Genomic DNA, 27722 nt, shown 5'->3' with positions numbered 1-27722 from the left:
ATATTCTACTTTCGAAAGTTGGAATTTTTCTTTAGATATTTCGATACAAATGGTTCCAATTTCCAACCAATTTTCCACTAACAGTAGAAGCAGAAGAATAAACAGAATGAAAGTTGTGGAAGATGTTAACACAAAAACATGGAGATACTGAGGAGAAATGGGTCTTTGTGGTATTCATTTTATTTGCAAATATTCACATCAGTGCTGTTTTGCACTAAACAAAATCTATACAATTTTAATCACTACTGGTAGCTGAAATTCGTATACTCTCTTTTATTAAATTATTAACATGCACTGCAAATTTGATAACCATGTATTGGATAACTTTAACAATGGCACTTGCAATAGTCCTCATGCGGTTACATGATTGGTCTTGGTTTCACCTGGCTAAAGGGGTAATGAAGTGTCAAGGAATGACAGTCGGAAATAAAATTTGTTAATATAACATAGACCATTACAGACAGCTGTCATTGATGTCTAAAGATATCTAAAGCCTTGTCACATTTTTGAGAGATTATCCTTTTAACACCAATAGCTCATCGATAAATATGGCTGGACAACCTAGTCTAGCTAACCCATCCCTCGCCTATCAGGACAGTTCCAGAAGCCACACAAAGTCAAAGTGTCAAACCAAAATACTTTTATGGCTCCCAACAAAATGTCATCTTTGCTATGCTGCTATCCCATGCTGATGTCATCATGAAATTGGCCTCAAAGGAACATTCCAGACATTTAAAAACTTTCAAAGTGAATATCTTTAAAACCGCTATATTAATAGAAGCATTACCTCCATTTATATTGTTATGATCACTGTGAACCAATAGTAACTTTCTGCATTAATTCATCTGCTAGCTAGGAACCATTTAGCATTATAATATGATTTAAGTTGAGAACGAGGAGCCAGTCAATGTTGCAAAAGTACAAATAATCATTGTGCAAACCCTCATCTTGGATATAACCTGCATACTTTTACCAGAAGGTTTTGACTGAATGGGTGATGGATGTTGGGGAGGATGGGTGGAGGGTGGGGATGAGGGTTTCTATAACATTTAAAATTGTCAGCCATTCATATATATATATATATATATATATATATATATATATATATATATATATATATAAAGGTACATAAAGGTACATAAAGGTACATAAAGGTGTATAAGGTATAAAAAGGTATATAAAGGTACAACTGGTAGGTCAAGGCAATTAAAGATGAAGTACAATAAATAATGATTTTTTTAATCATATGTTTAACAGCCAGCTTTTATATCTTATAATATCTTTCTTTCTCTTTCTTTTACTAGACTAGAAGAATTCTGAAAGTCTACTATCTGTTCTGAGTTTCTGTTCCAGAGCCATGTACTTCATTGGAGCCATATCCTTGTGTCTGAAAGTAAGAAACAATACACACTTTCAAGTAATGAGATCATACGACATGTCTAAGGTAATAGTTCAAACTAAGTCATCTGCCAATCAAAACATCTGCCAACAGTAGCACCACCAGCAAGTTTGGTGCGGCATGACGGTCAAGCCTGCCTATAGAAAAACATTCCACAAATTCACTGGAGCATTAATAATTTGTTACATGATAGCACAAACCACCCCAAGTACTGCCATTAGGATCCATCCTTGGGCGCACCTAATTGACCAGCCACCATATGATTGTAAACACAAGAGCTCTAGTGACCAGCACTACTTTCCTGTGTGAAGACAAATTTGGCTTGACCACTGATATAGTACACTGTGTGTTTAACTTTAATCATGAATTTGTGCAGAGGAGCGTTCAGTATGGCTATCATTACAAACTCGATAGATATTAAATCTCCCCTGTTTTGGCCAAAAACAGGGAACTCGGGTGGTATTTGCCATAGGCAGGGAAGATCATAATGGGTGTGAGTCGTAGGGAATGAGGATGTGGCCAAGAATATAATAACATAGTGTACATCGTACATAGAAATCTCTTGTTGAAGGTTAAGTCTTCGTTGAAGTTGGATATTTGTCAAAATGGATTTACCAACAACTTGTTTGTGGAGGGATTGAAGGGACATGGATGGTAGTTGGAGGGGGGGGGGGGTGAGGGAAGCAGGGATAGGTGCTTTTATCCCTACCTGTTTAGTCTCAGTTGCAATATGTTGATTCTAAACATAGCTTCACTGCAGTATTCCATGTACTCTTCTTCGTCATCCTTTTGCATGTTTACCTGGTTTTGTTGGTACCACTGCTGCTTCTTCTGGAGCTCAGCAGTTTCCTGTTAGGAAGAACAGGAACAACAGAAAAGGGTGTTTTGAAAAATAAAAGATATGATTGCAGAGTGGTTATGTCACTCCGAAGTTTCGTAGCAGCAGAATTCTAGACAATAATCTGCTTACATCAGAGATCATCTTGCTGCTTACAACCAGGGACGCTCGCTCCGTTCAGTATCGCAGGCACTCCTCGTGGTCCCGAAAAACGTCTCAACCGAGAACTACGGAGATCTTGCTTTCTCGGTCGCTGCACCAAAGCTTTGGAACGACCTACCACACGACATACAGACTGCCAAATCTCTCGCTTTATTGAAGGAAATTTTAAAAACACATCTTTTTAGTTTCTCAACGTGATTTTGTCACTTTTATATGCTCGTGTTTTTATCTAGACTTTTACTTTTGTACAACTTTATGTGCTTATACTTGTTTTTTTTATAGGTTTTGTTCTGTTTCATAGTCTTGTCGTGTTTTTAGAATTTTGTGCTCGTATTTTACATACTGTTTAATTTTTGTTTATGTTTTTTCTAGACTTTTTATTCCTTTGATTTCTCTGTCTTTTTAGTTTTTGGTATTTGTTTTAGGTTTTGTAAAGCCCCTAGAGGCCTTTTGGTATTTGGCGCTATATTAAGAACTTATTTATTATTATTATTATTATTATTATTATTATTATTATTATAATTATTATTATTATTATTACTGCATATGTGTCCAATCATGTATATTTCTTTTAATTTTAGAATGGTGTACTATACAATAATGCTATACAACAATATATATTCTGGATAATAATCAGTATGGCAGTCATTTATGAAGATTTTAACTGAAACTATAGACGCCATGAATCAGTTTCAACGATTACACTGTACACCATATCGTTGTATTCTAGCATTTTAGTAAGGTAAGCCTACTATTCGATAAAGCCCTATTCACTGAAATTGCTTTAGAAGATGATTTGATACATTCAAACATACTTTCCTTTGCTTTCCAGACGTTGGGAGAATGAAGCTAACTTCCAACCCTTTCTCAAAGGCTTTTTCTGAACCTCAACAGTTTTTATACTCTGTTTTTAGTCGAAATGCAGAAAGTCAGCATCAGAAATAGTATCAGGCCTCAACAAATACGGTCGCCAATTCGCCAATGGCGAGTAGAAGTTTGCGACTGGCGAGCAAAAAATGCATTACGCTAGACATTTTGGCGAGTGGCTCATTCGCTCACTGCCTTTATACGATAGGCTTACTATTAACTTGTGAGCCAATCAACAAAGGCCTATTGCCTAATGTTAAACATTACAGTAGAATTAGCAAGTGCACTGTTACAAGTAGGTCCTAAGGAACAGCTCTGTTCACTAGCTCGAAACTAATTTGATACTAATCGCTCAATCTAAATGATGCACGATAGGTGTAACCAAAATGGAAAACTACAAACTTAAATAAATGCGTAACAACAACTCAAACAGTGGTACCTTGTGTGTACGATCGGTACAAATGAAAACAATCTTGTCAGGAGGATAACGGCAATCGCGCGAAAAGGCCTACCTGACATGTCAATACGTAAAACATTGTATCCCAATTCACAAGTCAGTAATATGAGGCATATCTTCGGCGTTTGTCGACAAACTTTCAGTTCTGTTACAATATTGTTGACCCTTATAATGACCAGCAAGAAAAGACAAAACTTTGAATTCATCAAGTGTTAGAGAACTTGGGAGGATGGCTGATCATTGTAGTACTTTGCTGCTAAATGATCAGAACAACCCAGATGGCTTGAAGAAATAAAGGAGGAAATTAAAAAAGAGTGGGCTCAACTCAAGTCTCAAGTCAGTGGCGAAAATATGCCATTTGGTCCCCTATCCCAGCTTGTAATCCAGGATGGCTGCAGCTATCCTCTGTTGTCTGAATCATTTTAAAGTAATGTTGGTTCTGCCAGTGAGTTCTGCAGCTTGTGAAAGGGGATTTGCAACCGTCAATAGAATCAAAAGAATCAACAGAAGCACATTACTGAGAATGGCCCGTCCATAACAGATTTCAACCCTGCCACATCAATTGACAAGAGTTAATCTTCCAGCAAAGGGCGACGTCACACCGACGGATATCGATCCCCAAACAAAACACCAAAACCCTTATCACCACCAACAAGCGACTCATCAGATGAAGAACTAGTTTGCCAATCCGTATCTTCGAACGATTCAACTTCATTCAAGACCATCATTTATTCATTTCCCCAAAGATAAGTTAGCAAGCAGTATTCGCGGGAACCTTAGCATAAACAGAATGTGTGCTAAAAACAAGGGGAAAAAGCCCGCATATTTTCACAAAAAGTTTTTCAAGTATCACAATGTAACTGCTGTCTGAGCTTTGTGGGTTCTTCCTTCATCAGCAACAGTAAATGTATATTACTATAAGAAAGTTTATTGCAGTTAACTTGAAGCAAGTCCAAATCGCACTTTTGTTCAACGACCAATGTCAATGAGAGATGACAGTGTAACATCGCTTACTATTTGTACGTGCATTATGTACGGAGATTTTTCAGGTGCGGAGATTTTTTACAAAGTGTAGTGATACGAACTGAACTTTCAAGGGAGCGAACATAAAATGATAATTTTGCCGAAATAACATTACATACCTCGAAATAAACAACAGGAAGTTTATTGGATTAATTTTTAGTCCAAATAAATGGATAATTCTCGAGACCTGACCAGTGAAAGCTGCAAGTCGGACACTCATCGATCGATCGATCGATCGATAATAATCATAATTGTTAGTACCAAGTGTTATCTTAACTTGTTAACAATACTAACACATACACTGATTCAGTAGTCTGCTTTCGTGTCCAGTGAAAGTTACAGTGGTCAGCCATGCCATTGTTTATGTTTGTGGTCACTTTTACAAACCAAGTCATAGACAATGCTTACAATGTTTCACCGTCTTATTTTTTTCATGAATATCATGTTTAAAACACTTTTGACGAAGCACAATTTAAATAGATCGTTTTCTCTGTAAACACCTAACAGTAACAGTTCTAACACTATACCGCGATATCCTTAGTTAGGCCATACTACCTAGGCATGTATCGCACAAACACTTTGCGAGAAAATATGACGAGTAAATTTAATGTTTTGGCAAGTAGAATTTTAGACTCGGTCGCCAGTTTGCAAGTAGTTTTAAAAAAATTGGTCAAGGCCTGAATGGTATCCTACAGAGAACTAGCATGGCTCTCAATATAAAGCTCCAAACAATACCAACATTAGTGAGCTGTTAAACTGCAACAAGACTTGTGTCTTGTGTGACTAGTCAGGGGAATAAATAAGTATACCGAACACAGCAGTAACGTAAATCCAACTCCTTGTATATTTCCACGTGCAAACTTTATATACGTGTTTAACACCAAACAGTTACGTAATAAATTATAACAATAAAACTGAAGTAAAGCACATTTGCATAAGTGCCAACGGAAACAGGTGCAGGGAGTAGAAGTATAGTTAAGCCAATAATAATTAGATGTCACAACTTGCTTTCTGCTTCTTTACCTTCTTGAGTTTTCTATTCAAGGTCACTGGACATAGCCTTACCTAAAGGTCCTTGCACTCACTTCAGAGTAGGATCAGCTATAACTTCTTCATGTTACTTATGTTATGAAATATCCCATCATTTACACAGAATGACACTATTAACAACAAGACAAACGTTCAAATAAAGAGTGACTTCAAACGTAGGTCAAAATGTCTGTGCTACCATGGGGTGTCAACCCTAGGGGGCATGGGGATCAATGGCCCCTCCAACTGTTAAAAATGGGGCAAAATATGTCGTTTGACCTGGAAACATAATTGGTTTGGAGGGGAAGGGGAATGAGGTAGAAGGGGCCGTACATCATACAGCCAATGTATGCTTCTGATCAAGCACATTTACTTTCACGGAGAGCTTGTATCGGTTAGTTTACCCCTCCAATCCTGCAAATGGATTGATGCCCTTGTTGTGCTACATCATCAATAAAACTAACCTGAGAATGAACCAATGGCGATAACAGACCAGCAATTATTTACGGCAGCAAGGACTAGCCAATCACACCTTTACACCGTGAATAATTCACCTGAAAAGAAAGAATCAGAGAAAATATTAGATTGATATAAAAGGATTGGGACAAATGTTGTTACTGTGTGACCAAGTGCTGTAATGGTTAAAAACCGGCAACAAATTAAATAGCATAGCCTGCTTTACATCAAAGGCATGGGACAAATGTTGTTACTGTGTGACCAAGTACTGTAATGGTTAAAAACCGGCAACAAATTAAAGCAACCGGGGAAGAAAACTCACTTCACAGCATTAGCCTTAATTAGCACACTGCTATCAGTGAAGAAATTTGCAATTGTTGATTTCAAAATTTCTATACCTGGTATATTATAGGGGCAGTTGGACTCATAAATATGACTGACTTTTTTTGCCTGTGAGCATAAAATATTGAAAAAGACAGAAGCTACTTTTAATTCCTGTTGTATTAATGACACAAAAAGGTTCAAATCTTTAAAAACCTGAAATCAACATTTAGCCTAGCCCTACCACATCTTGGTAGTAACCAGACATAGAATACATGACATAAGTCATCAGGAATTAGGGAAGGGGTGGAGGGGTGGGGCAGAGGGAGGGAGGGATATGTTACCCAGAACAATACAACAATTATTTGGTTAATTACAATGGCAAAGTTATCATGCCTAGAATACTTTACATATAACAAAGGTCAGACATTATTGTCATTAACTGTGATGCCTAACCACCATCCAAGTGTAATGAGTGATATTCGGTAATGAAAGGCAATCTACTACTTTAAAATGTACAGTAGCCTATGGAGTAGACAGTACAGACTCAAGGGTGACACTATTTGTAAATAGACAGTAACTTTAATAGATTAAGAAAGGCGGTTTAAACCGGAGTTTGAGGGATTTCACTTTACACAATAAGTGATGCTTGAAACTAATGGATGATATACCTGTTACGTATGCAAACATAATCTACAGTACACTTGGATTAATCATCGAAGAATTGCAGAACGCCTTTTTTTGCCATTTTTTCCCCTCACTTTTTGGACTTTGATATCTGGCAAAGGCTATGAAGAGACAGATATTTATTGTGATGCTGCAATAGTTGAAATAAATCATTGTAATTTGAAATTATACAAAACTGTCCCCACTGTAGGCTTCTGTTCATGTTGGTCACATCCAATGTCAGTCCAAAAGCTATTCCATCATATACAATAGAACGTAACTAACCTCAGCTCCAAGAACCCTTCCAAGAAGAAATATTATGAGAGATCCAAAAATCCAAATTGTTATTATCCAGGAAACAACCTGAAGAGAAAAGAAGAAGAGCAAAAAATATTTATTCACCATCATTTTGACTTATGATACAAGGGATCCAAAATACATACATACATATATAGATACATACATAGATAGATTCGTACATAGATACATACACACAAGCATACATAGATACATAGATATACGTACATAGATACGTACATAGATACATACATACATACGTACATACATACATAGATACATACACCCATACATACACGCATGCAAACATACATAGTACATACATACACATTTAAGCAGAATGACAAAATGCTTCCTGCTGTTACTTGAAACAACGGTCATATCACATGTTTATTGATTTCATACATGTACAGTCGCTATAAAGACAAAGGAAAGCAATTCCATTAAACACAGTTTGAGTTGAATCTATAATTACCATTGGGTAAATATCATGGAAATGGTTAAAAGAGATTGCCACCAACCCAGGGATGGATAGCTCACAGTTGGTAGAACATAAGACTTACTTCAACAGATCTGGGTGTTTCTCCCAAGAAATTCAAAAGTAGTTATTAGCACAATTCTAATTTTTTTTCTAGGGCTGGATGTTTCAAGGCCCCCAATATGTGTACACAGCATCAGCGACCCCAAGGGCCACAATTTATGTCTTCAAGGTAACTAGTTTTCAACTCTGAAGCGGACTGTTGCATACAGAGATTGTCCAGTTGAGTTTAAATTAGATATCAAAACAATGAGAGAGTAAATTCTAAGTAACTAAATTCATTTGATCATAATGTTTAATGTTATAAACAGCTATTGTGATAGCAAAAGGAGAGATCAATGATTAATGGTTGTTAACCTGTAGTCCCTTACAAAACTGGCCGAATAAAAACTTAATTACTCGGTGAACAGTTTCCCTTGTCAATATAATCTCGCATCAGTATCTCCCAATGTTGTTACCGGAATACCCTAACCAAACACAAGATTCTTGTTTTTACTGTAAGAGGACCTTGCCCGAAACTGTCAATAGACTGAAACAACAGCAAACATCATCACAACCAATAATGGACCCCAGAAATCAGGCGAATCTCGGACAATTTTTCTCTGAAATCCTAGGGACTGGCAAGGAAACAAAACGCATCGCAGCTTGTAGTTGATGTTCTACAAGTCAATATCGAGCTCATCCCTGAAAAAGAAGAGAATCTCACAATAACTTTTTTTTTTAATTTGTAACGTGTCAAGATATTAAATTCTGTGCATCACGTTCAAACCATCTTTCTTATTTATATTTACCAAACTGCTTATTACGTCTTTATACCAAATTGATAATCGTTTATTGTAAATACAGAGAGAATAGTTTGTCTCCAATCAACTTAAACATTAAACACCTCTGCCTCCCACTCTCTGCCCTCACTACCCCCCCTTCCCACCCTCTGTTATGATATTATCATTCTCACTTACAGCAGAGGAGTATCTTCATCATCGTCATCTTCTTCGTCTACTTCCAGCAGCCAACCGTAACCTTTCTGCTGTAGAAAGCTTGATGCAGCACCCCCTCTGTGCCTTACACCCGATCCTTCACTTTCTTCATCATCACCAAAGGACATCTCACCTAGCTCAAGAGCTACATCTTCTTTGCTCTCAGGTGTGGCTAGTGTGAGAAGACTTGAAAAGCTGATGTCCTCTAAAGTTTGTATTTATCTTTCTTATACATCCTAGTTACATAAAAGTCAACAAAATAGTTACCATTATAAAGTAAAACCTTCATGTGCACTATTCACCTGTACCTAGATAAATTTGAAAACAAACTTATCACCGTTGAAGAATTTCAACTTAAAGGGTGTGAAGACTCGCGCAAAAAGAAACGTCTAATGCCGGTAATTTGACCTAGTTTCGAATGAGGTGTAACAGAAGTGTTAAACACCGCCATCGATCCCAGAAAATACACACACAGCTTGCTACCGTCGGTAATTAGACACTAGTGTACAGTCAGTACATACAGCTGCGGTCAATACCCACAGCACAGTATACAAACGATACAGCGATGTCATCTCAGATCCAGCTAAAGATAACAATTAAGGTATCACGTTTCATTACTGTCTGCATTTTGTAGCGACACGAACAAAACGTCACTTGCAAGCAACAGAAAGTTAACTTTTTCAGATGGCCGCACGCAGTTTGGGGTGAGTCTTCAATGCCTTTAAAGTAACCTAATCAAAGGAGAGACTTACAAACATGATTGCCTTTATCACCACATCCAAGGTATTTTATGTTTATGACCCATCAGAGTCACAGCCTACAGTATATATCCAATACACCTGATGAAGCAGAGGTAACTACTTTAAAATGTGAGGTAAACTAGCAACTCACAAATACATCTAAACGAGTCAATTACCCACATGATGAGTAACTCATATGTGTTGCTAAAGGTTGTAGCATGTATACACACAGCAACCAATAACCATCCTTCTTGTATACATGAAATAATAACAACCTCTCAGCTACTTCAATTGAAATCTGCAATATCTATGCTTCAACCAGTAATGTAACTTGCAGCTATTTGCAAAGTAACTATATAATGTAGCTTTTCCTTTGTTTTGATAAATGTCACTAACTGACATGCAGAGTCTCAGAAGTTTTTAGATCAATTGTTGACCATCAACAAATGATAAAATCTTCTGCTAGTCCTATCCAAATTGTAAACAAGTATTGTCACAATTGACAAAGAATCGTTCAAGTTGAACGTCTGACATTATGTTCACCAGGATTGAGAACAGCCATGTGACCTTCATGCAAGACTATTTAAATGGAATTTTTTATTAATACTATAAAGTCTATGATTGATTAGCTTGAAATGCAATGTTTTGTATGGAAATTGTAAAGCTGTCATCAAAACGTTAAGATCCTTTTCTGCAATTTGCCTGCAACTGTACTTAAAGGCAGATAACATGAATATCAAGCATCCATCAAAGCTTTTCTTAAATTGTCATATTTTAATCAACGGAAACAAACTTGACCTCAAAAGATGTTTGTGCTCCATTCAAATAATAACCTTTCTGTACCTACTGAGATGGATGTACTGTACTGAAAGTATATGTACCATAGATGGAGTTCATCCAACCTTTGCTTTTACAGCATTTGTTTTTCTCAACTAAAAGCATTTAGCATCAATTCAACAAAGTTCAATCAAGATTGGGACTTCTGGATATTTAATGATTTTACCAGAATACAATATATGTACACACAACTTAATTTGAAGTATACTAGCTTGTCACACAAATAGTACACACATCTTAATTTGAAGTATACTAGTTTGTCGCATGATATGGTGCTTGTTTGTTGTCGACACTCGACAGTTCTGAAGTTAAATGATGGCACTGACAATATTCAGTAATATTTTTCTTATCATATTTATTATATTCTGCTATATTGTACATAGTTGCCCAAATGTTAATATTTGTAACTCTGATTTCATGTCAAACAAGTGAATTTAAAATGGATTCCACTAGTTAAAGTAGACTGCACCATGACGGCCTACAGTGCAGTAGGTATCAAAACTGCACAACAACTGGCGAAGACAGGGACATACCGCGATCCCTAACCTGTTATGTAATAAGTATAACATGTTGATAGAACGCCACCACCACATAAGAAGGGACGGAGACAAGTAATAAATACTAGTATCAACCTAAAACATATATAGAGTACTGTCTGTTTATTATGATTAAGAACTAGCATGAGACACAATATAACCCTACCTTCATTTTTGTACTTTTTGTACAATCGTGACCATGTATCTTTTGGTCAAAAGTTTGGCTCATTATCAAGCGTATTCTAGGTTGTATTAACATATTGTTTATTTGTTGTTATTCTGACGTCACAAATGGCTCACGTTTTGGTGGCAATTGCTCTGTGGTGTGGCGGGCTATGAATCATGCGCTATTAGAAGCATGTACATATGTTTTGTTTTGAATGATTCAGTTTGTGGGGCTGGAAGACAGCCAAACTGGTTCATATTGGTTGAGTGCTCATTTGCATGTGCTAATCTGCATATCGGGTTGGCACTCAACCAATCAAGAGTTGGGTGAGGGGTTAGCTGTAAGTTTGGACCAATCAGGTTCAAGGGCAGAACTTGTACCTGTGAATGCGTCGTAATTTGTTATTTTAGAATCGGGGGTTTCAGTGTCTCCTAAAGACGTATCAGGGAGTTTAAGCTTATCTCCCGAAGCCTACATACGTCTAACAGAGGGCTCTGTAATTATATAATATATTTAATCAGCAGTTATGCTCGTGTATTTTAATCATCCTAAGTTATAGTTATATTCAGAGTTAATAAAAAGGAACTTATAATCAAATATCCGCTTTTGAAGATTATTTATGAAGACTTTCCTGTTTACGCTCAGTTTAATGTTATTAGTGTAAGGCCCGGCTTACCGTTACCTGGAATTATAAAAACTAAGTCTTACATCATTGGCAAAGAACAAGCAAATGAAAAACTCATGGCAATAACAGAGTTGTTTAAAACTTTTTTTGATAGGCATTGAATGAAATGTTTTTCTCTGTATTCATATCTTCAGGCGTAGGCATATATACTTTTTGTTGTAATGCCATGTTGTCATCTCCCGACAGTCAGTTACACAGGTGTTAAAACAGGCAACATATCTGGGGTATATAAATAAGCAAGCGTCATCCTTATGTACCCAGCAATCGAGTTAATAATAGCTCCCGCCATAATTGAAACCAAATTTATTTTGATTTATCTTCCCTGGTCTATATTTCAAAGGTCGTGGCTTTTCTTACCACCAGGAGTAACAATTATTTATGAACTATTCTTATGACATCGGCGAATTTCTGGTTACGCATGCGCAGTAAAGTAAATACAGCAACTGCACATGCAGTAGGGGTAACCCTAACCAGAAATTATTGTTACTCCTGGTCGTAAAAATAGCCACATTAAAGCAACTGCTTATGCGTAACCGGAAATTTTGTTACTCCTAGTCGTAAAAATAGCCACTTTGTATTTCAAACGAACTTTCACGAAAGGTTATCAACATTGTATTTCTTTTCTTGAAAAAGTTTGCTTAGATTGGCCTAACTTAATTTAACTTATTGAATTATTACTAATTTTAGGATACTAAGTACTTGTGCTTACTACGACTACTACTCTTGTAGATACTAGTACTGGGGCCTACATGTGCATAGAAGTACCACCACCGCCGTGCCCAGGAGCCTATAACCTACTTATAACATAAAACTGTTAGGCTATGTGATAACCAACACAGTTGACAACTACCAATTATTTCTCAATATTCACATTGTACTTAAATGACCAATTCTTTCACATCACTTGGGGGAAGCCTAACCGTTAGTGATATTACCTTCCGAGTACAGCCCTTGGTTTTGGTTCATTGTATCGTCTGATTTTGCTGACGTGGTTTGTCCAACAAGTATGAAATCGTCTGAAGTCTGCGAAGTTGACATCCCGTAATTCAGTGATGAATACGATGTAGCCGGTGCCGCATCCCTTGCAGAATAGGAGGTTTTAAAGGATCTGGGACTTGATGTCATTGCTTAACAACGATAACAATGGGTAAATGCTCTAGCCTATATTGATTAACTAAATTAGTCCACCGCAGGTGCAATCTTCCTCAGGCTAGGTATATCTCGACCTTCGTTGTTATCACTTGTAATTGAATATATGTGACCTTAAGGTTGTTCGCAATGCAACAATACACATACTGCTGTGTGTTAAAGCCTAGCTAAAATGATAGAAGGATACAATGATAGAAAATTGGTCAGGTGTGGAAGGCAATTTGCGGGGATATACCCTTCGATTTGGGAAAGTGAGTAACGAGTAGGGATGCACCGGATCCAAATTTTTGGATCCGGCCGGAACCGGATTTTGCCGGATAGTTCATGAAATCCGGATTTTTCATTACACAAAAGAAAATCATTAATAAGAAGTAGAAGTATCAAAAAACAAGGAGCAAATCTTAGGACCCTTAAGACCCCATTTATGAGATTAAATATGACTTGAAGTGGTGTAATCTGCATTCTTTAATAAAATAACTACAATATCATTGTTGACAAGCTTGATACAGTACAGTATGTAAATTTGTTTGCTGGAAAAATACTGCATACTACCTATGAAGTTTGTTTTAAAACGGGAAGCTACATTTCACAAATCTCATACTTTATACTGAATAAAAAGATTATTTAATTGTTGTAAAAAACTACTGTACTATCTGGATTTAGAATTGTCTTTTATTATTCATTATTTGGTAACAAATTTTTACACTGCAATATTATCTGTAAAATAAATTAAAAAAAAAGCATTGTATCTTTCCAGAAGTGGAAGAAACTTCTTATCTATCTTTTATCTATCCTTTAAATGGAATTGAATGTTCATTAGAACACTTAATGATTTAGGTTTTTCATGAACTTTTAGGAACTTTCATGGTGACAAGAGATATATCCAAGAGAATGCCAACAATAATGAGAAAGTAAAGATTCAATGGAACAGTATTTTGACTGATAAGTATATGAATGGTCTATTTTAACTGCACAATATTAAACTGATGAAGGCGGAAAGAAATGATTTCACTGCAAACTGTATTTGTTGTATAGCTTCATATTATAACAGTAGTTGTATTATTTTGGTTGATCTTTAGAAACAACGGGTCAGACCATTGAGAAAATTAAATTAAACATGTTAAACCTAATTATTCCTTCCTCCTTGAATGTTTTTATTAATTTTTGGAAATAGTTTACTGTGATTTAAGTTAATACCAACACCTATTTAAGGAATAATTCAGGCCAGATTTTGAAAAAGATCCGGCCGGATTTTGAAAAATATCCGGCCGGAACCCGAACCGGATAATTCCTCACTATCCGGCCGGACAGTCCGGCCGAACCGGATATCCGGTGCATCCCTAGTAACGAGCACCTAGGCCTGTCCATGAGAAATATAAATGCTCTCTGTAATTAGCAATACTGCACAGCAGAATCACGTGAAATGAAGCTTTCCCTATTTCTCGATATCCATTTTCATGTTTGCTAACAGTAGTTGTACCAGAGGTCATTGTCTTGAACTCCAAAAGTCACATAGTAGGGTTAATATTCGGCATAACTTTTTTTTCTAATAGGGTTGTGAATGAGTGGAATGGTTTGCCTGAGAAAGTTGTACTTGCAAGTAGTGTCAATGGGTTTAAGAATGCTTTGGACAAGCACTTTAAGCTTTGTAATCGGATCTGAGTGTTTGTGTCTTCAGTTTTTTTCTCTCTCATCTATAGGGTGCTTGATGGGGACTCAAGTGTCCCTTCTGATCCTTTTTTCTACTAAACTAAACTATTCAATTTCGAGGAATGTAGTTTAGCTCAGTGCTTCATATTTTAATGGACACCTGAACGAGTCGCGCTCGCAAAAGATGATCGATGGACCCCCAACCCCCCCCCCCCTCCGCAAATGCGGAGATGTTTTCCCAAACAGAGGGACTGTTCGCTGACATTGCAGCTCATGCATTATTCCGCTGAATATTTGAATTGGGAAAAAAGAGTGCCAATCAATATTGATTTAATATCTTGTAATCACAAAGAGTATATTGGATGGCACACAAAACTATTCGATATTACAGATAAAAAGTAAAACGTAAAAAATACTAAAGTTTTAGATTGCGTAAATTGCCTGCATGCTTATTCACAATTTGTGAACACAAAGATTGCCACAAGGGAAAAACATACAATTTGTTCTCTATGCTCCCGAGGAGTAGAAATTACTGAGACAATAGCCATTTTCGGCAGAGGAGTACATACGTATATTTCTAAGAGGAGGGGCACCTGCAACGTGTGAACACAAAGATTCTGAAACAGACGTTCGAGCATTTAGATGTTTTGCGAACATAAAGAGTGGAATCTCAGTGGACCGGGACATGGATCTGACAGAGACGTCGCTCTTCACGCCGAGGTTCACGCATCAGAAGTGTGAGCAAAAACACCCCGATTACGAGATTTGCGCCCTTTAAACCCCCGCCCTTTGAACTCCCCCTGTCCATTGAAGAAAACTTGGCAATTTTAGACTTCACATGATGCAAGTCTACGTTATTTTACATCACGTGTGTTAATGTGCATCATCCCCCCTTCCCTCCAACATGTAGGATATACCTCAAGTTCCTACGCTGAACGGCAATGCCAACAGTGCTGTGTCCAGCGGCGTAACGATGAGTCTGGGGGCCGGCCCCTGGGTCCAGGGATGGAAGGGCCCACCTGAAAGCTCTGGGGTTCTACAAGCTCTCTGGTGTAATCTAAGTCGTACATGGAACATTTCGTGATGATTTTATCGACTGAGATTTTGTGGAAAATCTGCGTTCATAAACACATTTTTGGTCCGCCTTGTCATACTGGGAACATGAAAAAATGTGTTGCAAAGCTAGAATACATTAAGAGATTGAAAGGACAATTAGACCAAATTAACATAAACATGTATATTTCCACCCGTGGCGTAACTCCTGTGGACAAATGGTATCCAAGTTCCCGAGAACTTGGAAGGGCTAGAGCTTGAATTTACTGAGGCATCGGCGATTTGGCCGATAGCTGAGGTCAAAATATGCCAAATTTGTGTCATTTGGCCAGTTATCGGCCAATTTCATGTGGTAACCCTGACCGAGAGCGAATTCGTTGAAATTAGAGGCGCTATTTCGCTATAATATGTACCAGCGTAGCCTATCAAGTTCCAGTGTGTACCTCAGGCACTTGAGTCAGTCGTGCGGAAAGAAGGATACGAGATTTGCAGTTGCATATGATTCATGACGAACGTATTCACGCACAGAAAAATATGTCCATTGTCTCGTTTACAGTTTCTTTTCCAACGAAAACGTGCCGTTTCCAAAATAAAGAAAAGAAAAAAAAAGGTACCCGGGCCATCTTCTAAGTTCTGTACATCAGTGCAGCGGGGGCCCCCTTCGGTCGGGGGCTCCTGGGTTTGCCCCGTCAGAGCCCATAGGCGTTACGCCGCTGGCTGTGTCATACCAAGAACTTGAAGCAAAACTAACATCACGTGATCACAGTTCGACAAACTGAACGAGGAACTGGTCATGAGGTATATCAAATGTCCAGCTATAAGCTCCCAACCCCCCCCCCCCCAAAAAAAAAACGGTTTAAAGCCCATAAATATATGAATGAACATATACCGGTCTTTGATGTTTTTGTACGGATATTTATTTGGCAGATTAGTCCTTTCGTGATTCCATATAAAACTTCAACATCACTCATAAAAGATTAATACATTATTATTTATCAAAAGCGCTCTTCACTTGAGTCTTTGCGACGCCGTCGAATGTATACTTGTAGGTTATCGACGCTGCATCGGGGTCACGTGGATGGTAGACTAGGGACCTAAAATCTGCACGTTGGGTGATTAAGTATAGCGCGTGATTATTCAGAGCTGCAGCGCGATGAAGTTTCGCTAATTGTCAAAATGGGCTTCTTGAAAACACTAGACATGGGAATTAATGGTATATGGAGAATAGGGAAGGGGGGGGGGGGCATTTCTTGAAAATCTACCACATAATAATGGACTTGACAGAGTACCATCGGCAGCTCTGGTAAAACTTTTAGGTATCATGATTTATTCGAAACCAGTATAGAACAATATTTAGGGTTAGTGTGTGTGTGTGTGTGTGGGGGGGGGGAGTGGGATGGGGGGGGGGCCTGAAAAGCATTGTGGACTTTCTGTCTTCCAAAAACTTTCTAGCCGTTACGAACGTGCGTCCGAATATCCACCCGTCGAAATGACACCCACAACTTCCGTTTGCATTGGGTAAAGCCCGTTGATGACAGACATTTTATAAAAATGTTGCCATTGTTAATGCGCTTTTAACCCTCCCCGCCCAAGACTGAGGGTGGGGGGGGGGGTACGCCGCTGGTGAACGTCCCCCCCCCCAAAAAAAAATCCGTTATTCGGGAGCGTCAGTTTTCTTAGGACCAGACGGTTGGAACCTGGACTAGCCGGGGTGTATACCATGTTGAATTATTACACATCCGTTCATTCCTCCTGGCTTCACCGATGTAATAACAGTCTATGCGCGCAAAAATATATTAATCAAGAATGCAAGAGTGCAACTGCACAAGCAAGACATTACATTTTCACCATTTGATATGAGCAGCAAGAAAATCAACATAATCATCTTAACATTAATGACACTTTAAAAGTTGTTTTACTATGAACAAAATTAAACAATTGATAAGAATGAATTTCCCTCTCTCAAAACGCACTTTACAGCATTATGATTAGAACAAGTGAAATTACTACAACAGAGGCGTGTGCAACTATTGAGAGGGCGCTATTACACTTGTCCTTATCACAGAAGCAGATTGCTGTCTTCTCCGCGGTAAGTGTGGCCCCAAACCCTTCAGGACTGTCGAGAGGCCTGATCCCAACTTGGCATCAAGGGCCTTCAAATCTGTGAAGTACTCGCTTCCTCCCATACCGCGTGCGCGCAAAAAATATTAATCAAGAATGCAAACATCTAGAACTGCGCAAGGCAAACATTACATATTCACCATTTGATATGAACAGCAAGAAAATCAACATAATCATCTTAACATTAATGACACTGTAAAAGTTGTTTTACTGTAAACAAAATTAAACAATTGATAAGAGTGAATTTCCCTCTCTGAAAACGCACTTTGTTTTCAGCATTATGATTAGGACACGTGATATTACCACAACAGAGGTGTGTGCAATCATTGAGATGGCGCTATTACACATGTCCTTATCCCATAAGCAGATTTCTGTCTTCTCCGCGGTAAGGTGTGGCCACTGATCTGTTAGTGTACAGATCAGTGGGTGTGGCTCCAAACCCTTCAGGACTGTTGAGAGGCCTGATCCCAACTTGACATCAAGCGCCTTCAAATCTGTGAAGCACTCGCTTTCTCCTATACCGCGTGCGCGCAAAAAAAATATTAGTCAAGAATGCAAACATCTAGAACTGCACAAGCAACACATAACATAACCACCATTTGATATGAATAGCAAGAAAATAAAAATAATCATCTTATCATTAATGACACTGTTAAAGTTATTTTACTGTAAACAAAATTAAACAATTGATAAGAATGATTTTCCCTCTCTCAAAATGCACTTTACAGCATTATGATTAGGACAAGTGAAATGACCACAACAGAGGTGTGTGCAATCATTGAGAGGGCGCTATTACACAAATCCTTATCACAGAAGCAGATTTTTGTCTCCCCCGCGGTAAGTGTGTCCAGACCCTTCAGGACTAATGAGAGGCCTGTTCCCAACTCGTTGTCACCAAGCTCTTGCAAATCTGTGAAGCACTTGATTTCTCCCTTACCGCATGACGCAAAGGAAACCTTCACACTGAAATTTGCTGCCGTTTCTGTAATGGGATACAAAATAATGCATGATAGTAAAGTTACAAACTGTCAAATGCTCAGTTGAAAGCAACTGCGAAAAGGCGTACACCCAGGTTTTCTATACCTTCGCGTTAAAAATAAGCAATAAACCACTCTCACCGCCCCAACCGATGACTCTCATCCACCCCGCCAAACCATGCCCCCCACCCCGCATCAATATAGTAATGTTGAATGTTTTAGAGGTGGAGGCAGTATATTTTCATATTTTTAACAAATGTTATATTATTAAATATGCTGTTCATATACTCCATGGGAGCATGAGATGGACTATTTTCTAAAGGAATTTCGACGGATAAAGCTCAGCTGCTTACGTTTGTACTGTATGTCTCCAGTAGCGCATTTGTTCATCCCTCCAGATTCTGGGCATTTTAAAGTTGCGTCATCACCGGCCCCGTACCCCATTTTCTCCCATAAGCCACATTGCTCATCGTTCGCATCACTGTGTTCTCCACAAGTTAGAGAGAGACGGTTGTTGCACTTCAACCCATTGCCTGTCAATAAATAAATAAATAACAAAAACATGAAAGAACCTCAACGAACGAATGAACCGTGACCAGTGGCGAAGCGTTTATACAGTCATGAGGCGGATGCCCCCCTGACGGACTCAAATGGACTGCTGGTGCCTTTTCAGCTTTTAACTACTTTTCACTTATTCGCGATTATTGACTATTTTATTGCGCTCTCATCTACCTATTGACATTTGTCACATTTTGTTGGTGTAATTTTCTAATAAAATGCTATAACGGCGGTCTTTAATTATTGTAAGGGGCTTTCGATCTATTTTTAGACGATACACCACACGCAGTTGTCACAAATGGCGATGACACCTATTTATTTCTTCGTTTATCTGCAAATTAGCCAGGCCCGGAAAGGGTCATTTCCGGCAATCTATGGAGAATCTTTACTCAAAAAATGTCTGTACGCTCCCCGCCAACCTGTGGTTGCGCTCCGCTTAGATGGTGTCGAAAGCGCCCCTACAGACCATTACCGCCCCCTGACCAATACCCCTAGCTCCACCACTGACTGTGACGGACGGACGGAAGAAAGAAAGTAGGCTAACGAACGAAGGAACTGACGGACGAAAGGACGGATGAATGAACGGAGTCGGACGAAGGAAAGAAGTGATGCATGAATGAATACCCAAATAGAACAGAAATTGAACTAAAAGATTATATACATTATAGGCAGTGGCGTAGCCAGGATTTTTTTCAGTGGGGCGCTGGGGGGCTTGAACATTTTCTGGGGGGCTTGACCATTTTCTTGTTACTATCTAAGCGGAGCACCACCATGGGTTGGCGCGCAGCGTACCGAACATTTTTAGCTAAAAAGGCCTCCTAGATCGTTGGAAATGACACTTCCCAGGCCTTCTTAGCTGCTCTAAAGTTTCATCAACATCCTTTATTTAGAGATCCCATGTTTTGATAAACTCATCAAAGAGTTTAGTGAAATAGAAAAAAAAAACAATCTGGTTAGTTTCTTTGAAATATCATGACATATCTTTTGTGAGTTTGACACCAGCATTGACATATTGCTTTCTGGCCACTTCGCCCAATAACCATTTCGCCCAACTGCCATTTCGCACAACCAGCCTGGTCATTTCGCCCGACCAACATGGTTATTTCGCCCAACCTTTTTTTACTAATATTCAGTCAGAATAATATTACTTTTTCTATTTCACTAGTTCAATTTGATTTATTTTGGGTTATTTTACTTCGTGGTAGGTAAATAAAGTGAGGTCCGCTCGATATCGATCGGAGTCTGAGCAGTTATTTCGGGTATAATGGGAGGATTACACTACTTTAGGCGGTTACATAATCAATGTAACCACTGTTTCAATGTAATCACTTATGTAATCAATTTAACCACGACTTCAAGTTTCCTAATATTCGGTTCGTATCCCGTAACGTTAACAATTCCCGAACGTTTACTATCAAACCTATCAGGCCTAAACCCTAAAACACTGATCCATCCTCAAGTTTCCTTAATATTCGGTTCGTATCCCGTAACGTTAGCATCCCGAACGTTTCCTTACTAAAGTTATACAAAGTATAGGTTTTCAAGTTTCCTTAATATTCCTTAATATTCGAACGTTTACTATCAAACCTAACCCCTAACACACTGATCCATCCTCAACTGAGTTTCCTTAATATTCGGTTCGTATCCCGTAACGTTAGCATCCCGAACGTTTCCTTACTAAAGTTATACAAAGTATAGGTTTTCAAGTTTCCTTAATATTCCTTAATGTTCGAACGTTTACTATCAAACCTAACCCCTAACACACTGATCCATCCTCAACTGGTTCGTGTCCTGTAACGTTAACAATTCCCGAACGTTTCCTTTTGAAGTATCATATTTAATCAAGGTTGGGCGAAATGACCAGGCTGGTTGGTCGAAATGACCAGGCTGGTTGGGCGAAATGACCAGGCTGGTTGGGCGAAATGGTAAGGTTGGGCGAAATGGCAGTTGGGCAAATTGGTTGTTGGGCGAAGTGGCCTGCTTCCGACATATTTCGACAAATCTGCAAATTGCGTGTGGAAAATAAAGAAAGATTGACTGGGCTTTCAGCCAAGTAACATACTGAAATGACCGAACTATATGTCAAACAGACATCAACGATTGCGTCAAAAATATTATTAAGGCGATAGACTGATTTGCCGGCAGTGGCGGAGCTAGGGGGATTGGTCAGGGGGAGAGAATGGCCTATGTGGGCGCTTTCGACACTATCTAAGCGGAGCGCCACCACAGGTTGGCGCGGAGTGTACAGATTTTTTTGAGTAAATTTAAGATATTCCCTAGATCGCAAAGTGCATTCTATGCGGGTGTTTATGTTTAGTATGTAAGAGTTGCTATTTCGTTTATACAAACAATACTTCACACACTGTTCCGGAGTGATAAATATTTAAATTGCATATGCCTTATAAGAGGCATTACTTTTGGCGGGGAAAATTACATCGTCATAATAACTGTGTGACTATTTGCTACACAATAATACCAGAAAGAAGTTAATATATAGTAAGGGATTGCTTAGTTTGTGGTTACAATGGCATACATAAGAAGGCTCATGTTAAGAGCCGAAGGGACTGCATGCGTATTATCATGTTAGCAAAGATATATCCGTTCCAGACAGTATGTAAATATGATATTTAAATACTTAATTCATATACACAAGAACAGTTTAGCCTGATGTTGTCTCTATACGGAACAAAGATGATAATAACATAGATGAGATAGTAAACAAAAACAATGAACTTACACAAAGCGACAACTGCGGCCAGGAGAACTAAGTAGAGGTGGCTTGCCATTTCTATATATAGGATGGAAGTATAAAGAAAAGTGTATGAACTATAAGTGTATATCGTGACTAAGTAAGGTTTCATAACATCATGCCGTACAATCTACTGAATGTGCTACTTCAAACATATAGGTTAACAACTACGGCAGTGGCCATAATGCTATTTCTAGTACAATACCATAGGGCTACAGAACATTTTGAATATTCTTCTGGCAGTTCATGGAGTCATTCTTCTACTATTCCATTGGATGTCGTTATTATGACACTAGTTGAGCAAGACCGTTACTCAATGAATCATTCAATACAGTGAAGTAGCAATGAACAAACAGAGCACTGGTGCAGCAGTGGAAATGCCCCCTCCCTTCAACCAAAGGAGAGTCCACGTTGATACAAGGCCACTGGTATATTGTACAAATAATGAATGGTTATGAGTGCAATAGTGCAAATATTTCATGAGTTGAAAGGTGTAATATGTTCCAATCAACTCGGCTGCTCCTCGTTGAATGGAACAAAATACATCTTTCAACTAATGAAATATTTGCACTATTGCACGAATGGAAACTATTCATTATTTGTTTTATACAACATATTGGGTAAGATGTACTCATTCAACAGATTGTTTTGAACGGACACGTTTCTCTGCTCTCTTACCATTGAAAAAAGTATAAAGATGAATAAACAATGGTCCCTTTAGAGTACATGGCGCCCATTAGGTTTACTGAGTGCATGTTTGATATCAATTCTACATCCGCTTACTGCCGGGCTACGACCGGTTTCAGCTGTCGTATGGTTATTGTTTGGTACTTGTCAGCGGGCCGCGAATTTCTTTTTCCTGAACCTTTCGGGCAGTGTACGTGGAGTCTAGCCAATCAGAGCGAGGTTGTGTTGATGACGTACTACGTGCTTACCAAAGGTCGAAGTGGGGAAATCACATTCGATAAGTCAACATAATTGTTGTACTACAGCAGATAGTATTGAGGTATGTAGGCCTTGCAATAATGATATTATACTGAATCATTGTGCACAACTTACGTGACGTTTGCATCGGTTTTTTTGTTGAAAAACGGCGATGTATGATCGCTGTCTAATGTACAAATTTACAATGTCTTCAGATGGACATGACACTGTACTCAGTACTGTAGTACTGGTACAGTAGTTTGTTACGTACTTACAGTTTACATACATGTACACAGCAATATTTGTACACATATATATATAAGATGACCATGCACTAAAACCATTGCATAACTTATAATATCGATTTTCAATTCATAATATAATACTTGGACATGACTACTTGGACATGAGAAAAAGTGGGGGGAAAATCCACACAGGGGCTCGAACTCGCGGTCTTTCGTTTTCCACCTTATGCTATTGAAGCGACGCATTTACCCGACTGACCATCTTTACTGAGTAGTATGTCATCAACACAGCCTCGCTCTGATTGGCTAAACTCCACGTACACTGCCCGAAAGGTTCAGGAAAAAAAATTCGCCAGCGGGCCCCCTCGCTAAATGAAGCATAGTTGTTTAACAGTTTTTCCGTTATTTCTATACATATAATATATATATATATATATATATATATATATATATATATATATATATATATATATAAATATATATATATATATATATATAATATATATATATATAATATATATATATATATATATATATATTTATATATATATATATATGTATATGATATATATATATATTTATAAATATCTTTCTCTCTATATATATGTTTAACAAGTTTGGCATGTGGTCTTCAACCATTAACCAAGTGTTGAAGTTGAATGACGTATACGTTAGTGATTTCAAATTGGGTTTTTACGAGGACTTCATGTTTTACGTGTTTTACGGAAAAGTTTGATAGGTATAGCTTCATTGCAAAGCTGTCAATAGTTGTATTTTAAGACTAGTCTTATCATACGCTAGTGAAACAGTTGACACAAACACTAATAAAACTTAATGCAACACAGATATGTTAATGTAATCCATACTCTTGACACGAAGAAGCATAACTTCTACTGGGGGTTATCTCCACAACCATATACAAGACAGGCTGTAATATATAACTTACAATGTACATTTTAATGCAAAGTGATCATATACATCCCCTAATTGTGTTGTCAAGTTTCTAACTCACCTTCAAAAAGGTTAAATTTGTTTCTCTATCATTGTATTTCCCTCTGCCAAGATATTAAACCAAACTGCTAGATGGTACTTCCAGAAGTTATGTTGTAGAAAAAAAACTTTTATCTGGAGCTGCATATTTAAGCATTTTCTTTCCTGGTCTTGCATAAGAGGCAATTTTAATTCTCTGTTATCAAGTGGGTTTATATAAATTTATTTGAAAGGTTTCGGTATGCTTTGTAATTGTTTTAAATCGAACAAGCCAACTTAAAAGAAAAGTTATGTTTTAATTCTCATAATATAAATATTCTCATTTCTGGTCTCTGGAAAATGACAGTTCGTGCTGGGTCTTAATGTCCGCTAATCTAGGCAACATGTGAGTGCAAAGTTACTTGGCAGTAAGGGATATATTTCCATTTCATGAGTGTGATCTTATACTCCGACATCAAAACAGCACCCTAGAAGGACCTCCAGCCAAAATAAGTAGACTGCTTCAAAACCTTGTGGTGCATACGACATATTCTGCATTTCCCCAAATATGATCTACTGCCAATTTTCTTAGATCTCTTGTACTGACATCCTGTTGGCATAGTTCCTCAAAGAGACTTTAAATCTTCCTTATCATATCCTGATGTGAGTGTAAAGCTACTTGGCAGTAAGGGATATATTTCCATTTTATCAGTGTGATCTTATACTCAGACATCACAGGGGTGAGCCAAAACAGCATTCTAGAAGGAACTGCCGCCAAAATAAGTAGACTGCTTCAAAACCTTGTGTTGCACAAGATATATTCTGCATTTCCCCCAATATGTTCGACTGCCAATTCTCTTCGATATCTTGAGTACTGACTTCCTGATGGTATAGTTCCTCAAAGAGACTTTTAATCTTCCTTATCAAGATTGAATACATACAATGAGATTAGAACACTTTTCTCTATGGGCATACGTATGATTTCCTTTTGGAATGTTTGAATGTGTACCTCCGCGTGTGAACGCAGCATGCAAGGGGGTTCGGAGGATGGTACATTCAGAGCCTGGGGATTTTTCAAATATAGCCACATGGAGCCACTTGGTGCACAATTTTTACACTTTTGTGAAACAAGGGGGGGGGGGGTGGCGGCGGCAGTGTGCGTACGTAAAAGACCGCTTTGATTTAGGCAGTGTAATGGAGAAATAGTGATTCTTTTTTTTGCACCAATCTGCAGCTATAAGAGACAAGGTAAATAATTGGGAAAATGTACGAAGTCGCGCTAAACGACCGAGTAGCGGTTCAAAGTAGCAGTGAGGTACTATATAGGCCTAGGACTCGCCTACACCTAGCTACTGTATTGTACATGTCTAGTAATAGGGGAGCCCTAATCAGTAGCATCGCCAGACATTTCAATCTTGGGGGAGGGGGGCACAACACTTGGGGGAGGGGAGGGGAAAATGTTTATTTGTGAATGCCGTCCTGGTGGAGGGGTCTAAAGGGAGGGTGTCCCCCTCCCCTTTGAGAAATTTTTGATTAATTAAGGGTCCTTAAATGCAATCTTGTGCTATATTTTGCAACTTGAATTCATTGAATTTGCATACGTATTTTGTCGTCATAAAAGTGAACAGCGCCTCCAGCTTCAAAGGAGACAACAACATCAAATGAGACAACAGCATCAAAGTAGACAACAACGTTGAAGGAGACAACATCATCAACGGAGACAACAACATCAACGGAGACAACAACAGGAGACAACAACATCAAAGGCGACAAAAACATGATAACAAACAGCATAGAAGTAAACAACATAACACATTTCCATTTCGGCGTTCCATACTATGGCACATATGTGTATGCATGCGCGTGACACACCTAGCTTGTAAACACAATAACTCAAGGAGGGAGGCTTGTTCATAGTTGACATATGTATAAACTATGATTTTTAGATGCGTGCTCTAATGCTTTTAGTAGAGGTAATTTCGGGATTAGCAGACGCAAACTTGTAAACACTTTAACTTAAGAGGGAATGTTACTACTTCTCTTATCTGTATGATATTCTAGTGAAAGTCACATGTGATTTGGATTCAGATGAGGTCCATATGTCCAAAGTATGTAAAAATGATATCTCAAGAAGGAAAGCATGAATTCACCTCAGATTAGGATTGTAGGTGAGTCAAAATTAGTGCCAGAACACTACTAGCTTTTGTTGAAGGTCAAAAGTCAGTTGTTATTATTATTATTATTACTAGGTATTTGATAGAGCGCTCTACAAAAGATCACAGCGCTTAGCAGAAGCAAATATAAACTACACAATAACAACAAACACCAAGCCTAAACACAAGCAAAAATACAAACATTACTCCTTAGTAATAAATATGTTTTCATCAGACCTTTGAAGACCGAGACAGAAACCGCCATTCGTATACCCACAGGCAGCTGGTTCCAGAGACGGGGACCAATAACTTGAAAAGATTTATCACCAGTTTTACGCTTTGAGCGTGGAATAATGAGTCTGGTGGTATCAGATGAGGAGCGGAGTCTACGCCTCAAACCATCAACATTACTTATACAAAGTAGAAAATCAATCAGATAACTGGAAGCCTCACCATGCAGAGATTTAAAAACATACAAAAGGATTTTGTACCTAATCCTGTTCTTAACCGGCAGCCAGTGTAGAGTACGCAGAAGCTGTGAAGAGCGCTAGTCGCGTCCACAAGAAAACACTATACGCACAGCTTTATTTTGAAGGCGCTGAAATCGCCAAAGATCACTTTCCTTAGCACCATATAATAAGGAATTGGCATAATCAATGCGCGAGAGGACCAAGGCCCTCACTGCATGGTGACAAGCACCCTGCGAAATGAACCTACGAGTTCTCCACAAGTTCCGAATATGAAATTAACACTCTCACAAACACTTTTTATATGCTCAGACATGCTCATGGTGGAATAAAAACTGACGCCCAGGTTCCTTACAGATGATAATCTATGAATAAAAGCATCACCAAGCTTTATTTGCGAAAAATTCGACGCTTTCGGTACCTCAACCTGGCTGTGGCCTTTGGACACCGAAATAATCATGTTTTACCATTACTAATTAGACATATTTTCGGAGAACGTTATTTACACTCATTAACTTATTGTTGAAAAGTGGTGGTTCTGAACGAATGTTTCTCTAAAAGTTTGTCCCCTGTAGTAATTCGTTTCATTACTCATTCCGACCTATACGCCTTTGAAGATGTCAGGGTCTGCATGTGATAGCCGATGACTCGCTCACGAGTACGAAAAAAACATTCGAGTACCACTGAGTTGTGACGTATTTCACAATTGGATG

At 38.3% G+C, this 27722-nt stretch overlaps 4 protein-coding genes across 5 annotated transcripts in view; all 4 read right to left on the bottom strand.

Annotated features, from left to right (window-relative positions):
- LOC139972039 (uncharacterized) overlaps positions 1–27722 on the bottom strand; it is a 41251-nt gene that overhangs the window by 11890 nt on the left and 1639 nt on the right. The gene's annotated exons all lie outside the window — the stretch shown is intronic.
- Positions 1172–4614, bottom strand: LOC139972041 (dynein regulatory complex subunit 7-like). The gene is made up of 3 exons (XM_071978919.1): positions 3779–4614; positions 2109–2248; positions 1172–1387 (listed from the first exon to the last, which is right to left on the bottom strand). The coding sequence occupies exons 1-3, from the start codon at positions 3800–3802 to the stop codon at positions 1306–1308; spliced, it is 246 nt and encodes an 81-aa protein (XP_071835020.1). The 5' UTR covers positions 3803–4614; the 3' UTR covers positions 1172–1305.
- Positions 8589–13161, bottom strand: LOC139972040 (uncharacterized). Its single transcript, XM_071978918.1, has 3 exons — positions 12930–13161; positions 9013–9202; positions 8589–8737 (listed from the first exon to the last, which is right to left on the bottom strand). The coding sequence occupies exons 1-3, from the start codon at positions 13117–13119 to the stop codon at positions 8713–8715; spliced, it is 405 nt and encodes a 134-aa protein (XP_071835019.1). The 5' UTR covers positions 13120–13161; the 3' UTR covers positions 8589–8712.
- LOC139972036 (protein YIPF4-like) overlaps positions 16741–27722 on the bottom strand; it is a 77558-nt gene continuing 66576 nt past the window's right edge. Inside the window, exons 1-4 of one of the 2 annotated variants that reach the window (XM_071978912.1) lie at positions 24433–24796; positions 22240–22290; positions 19298–19477; positions 16741–18949 (exon numbers count right to left, since the gene is read on the bottom strand). In XM_071978912.1, the coding sequence (XP_071835013.1) occupies positions 18690–18949; positions 19298–19477; positions 22240–22288 (489 nt within the window). In that variant the 5' untranslated portion in view covers positions 22289–22290; positions 24433–24796 and the 3' untranslated portion in view covers positions 16741–18689. Of the gene's footprint in view, positions 18950–19297; positions 19478–22239; positions 22291–24432; positions 24797–27722 lie in introns of those variants that run through there. The other variant, XM_071978911.1, reaches the window with a different exon arrangement.

Source organism: Apostichopus japonicus, chromosome 8 (assembly GCF_037975245.1).
Source record: "Apostichopus japonicus isolate 1M-3 chromosome 8, ASM3797524v1, whole genome shotgun sequence".
In the NCBI taxonomy this organism is placed as follows: Eukaryota; Metazoa; Echinodermata; class Holothuroidea; order Aspidochirotida; family Stichopodidae; genus Apostichopus; species Apostichopus japonicus.
This window is presented reverse-complemented; position numbering and strand designations above follow the sequence as displayed.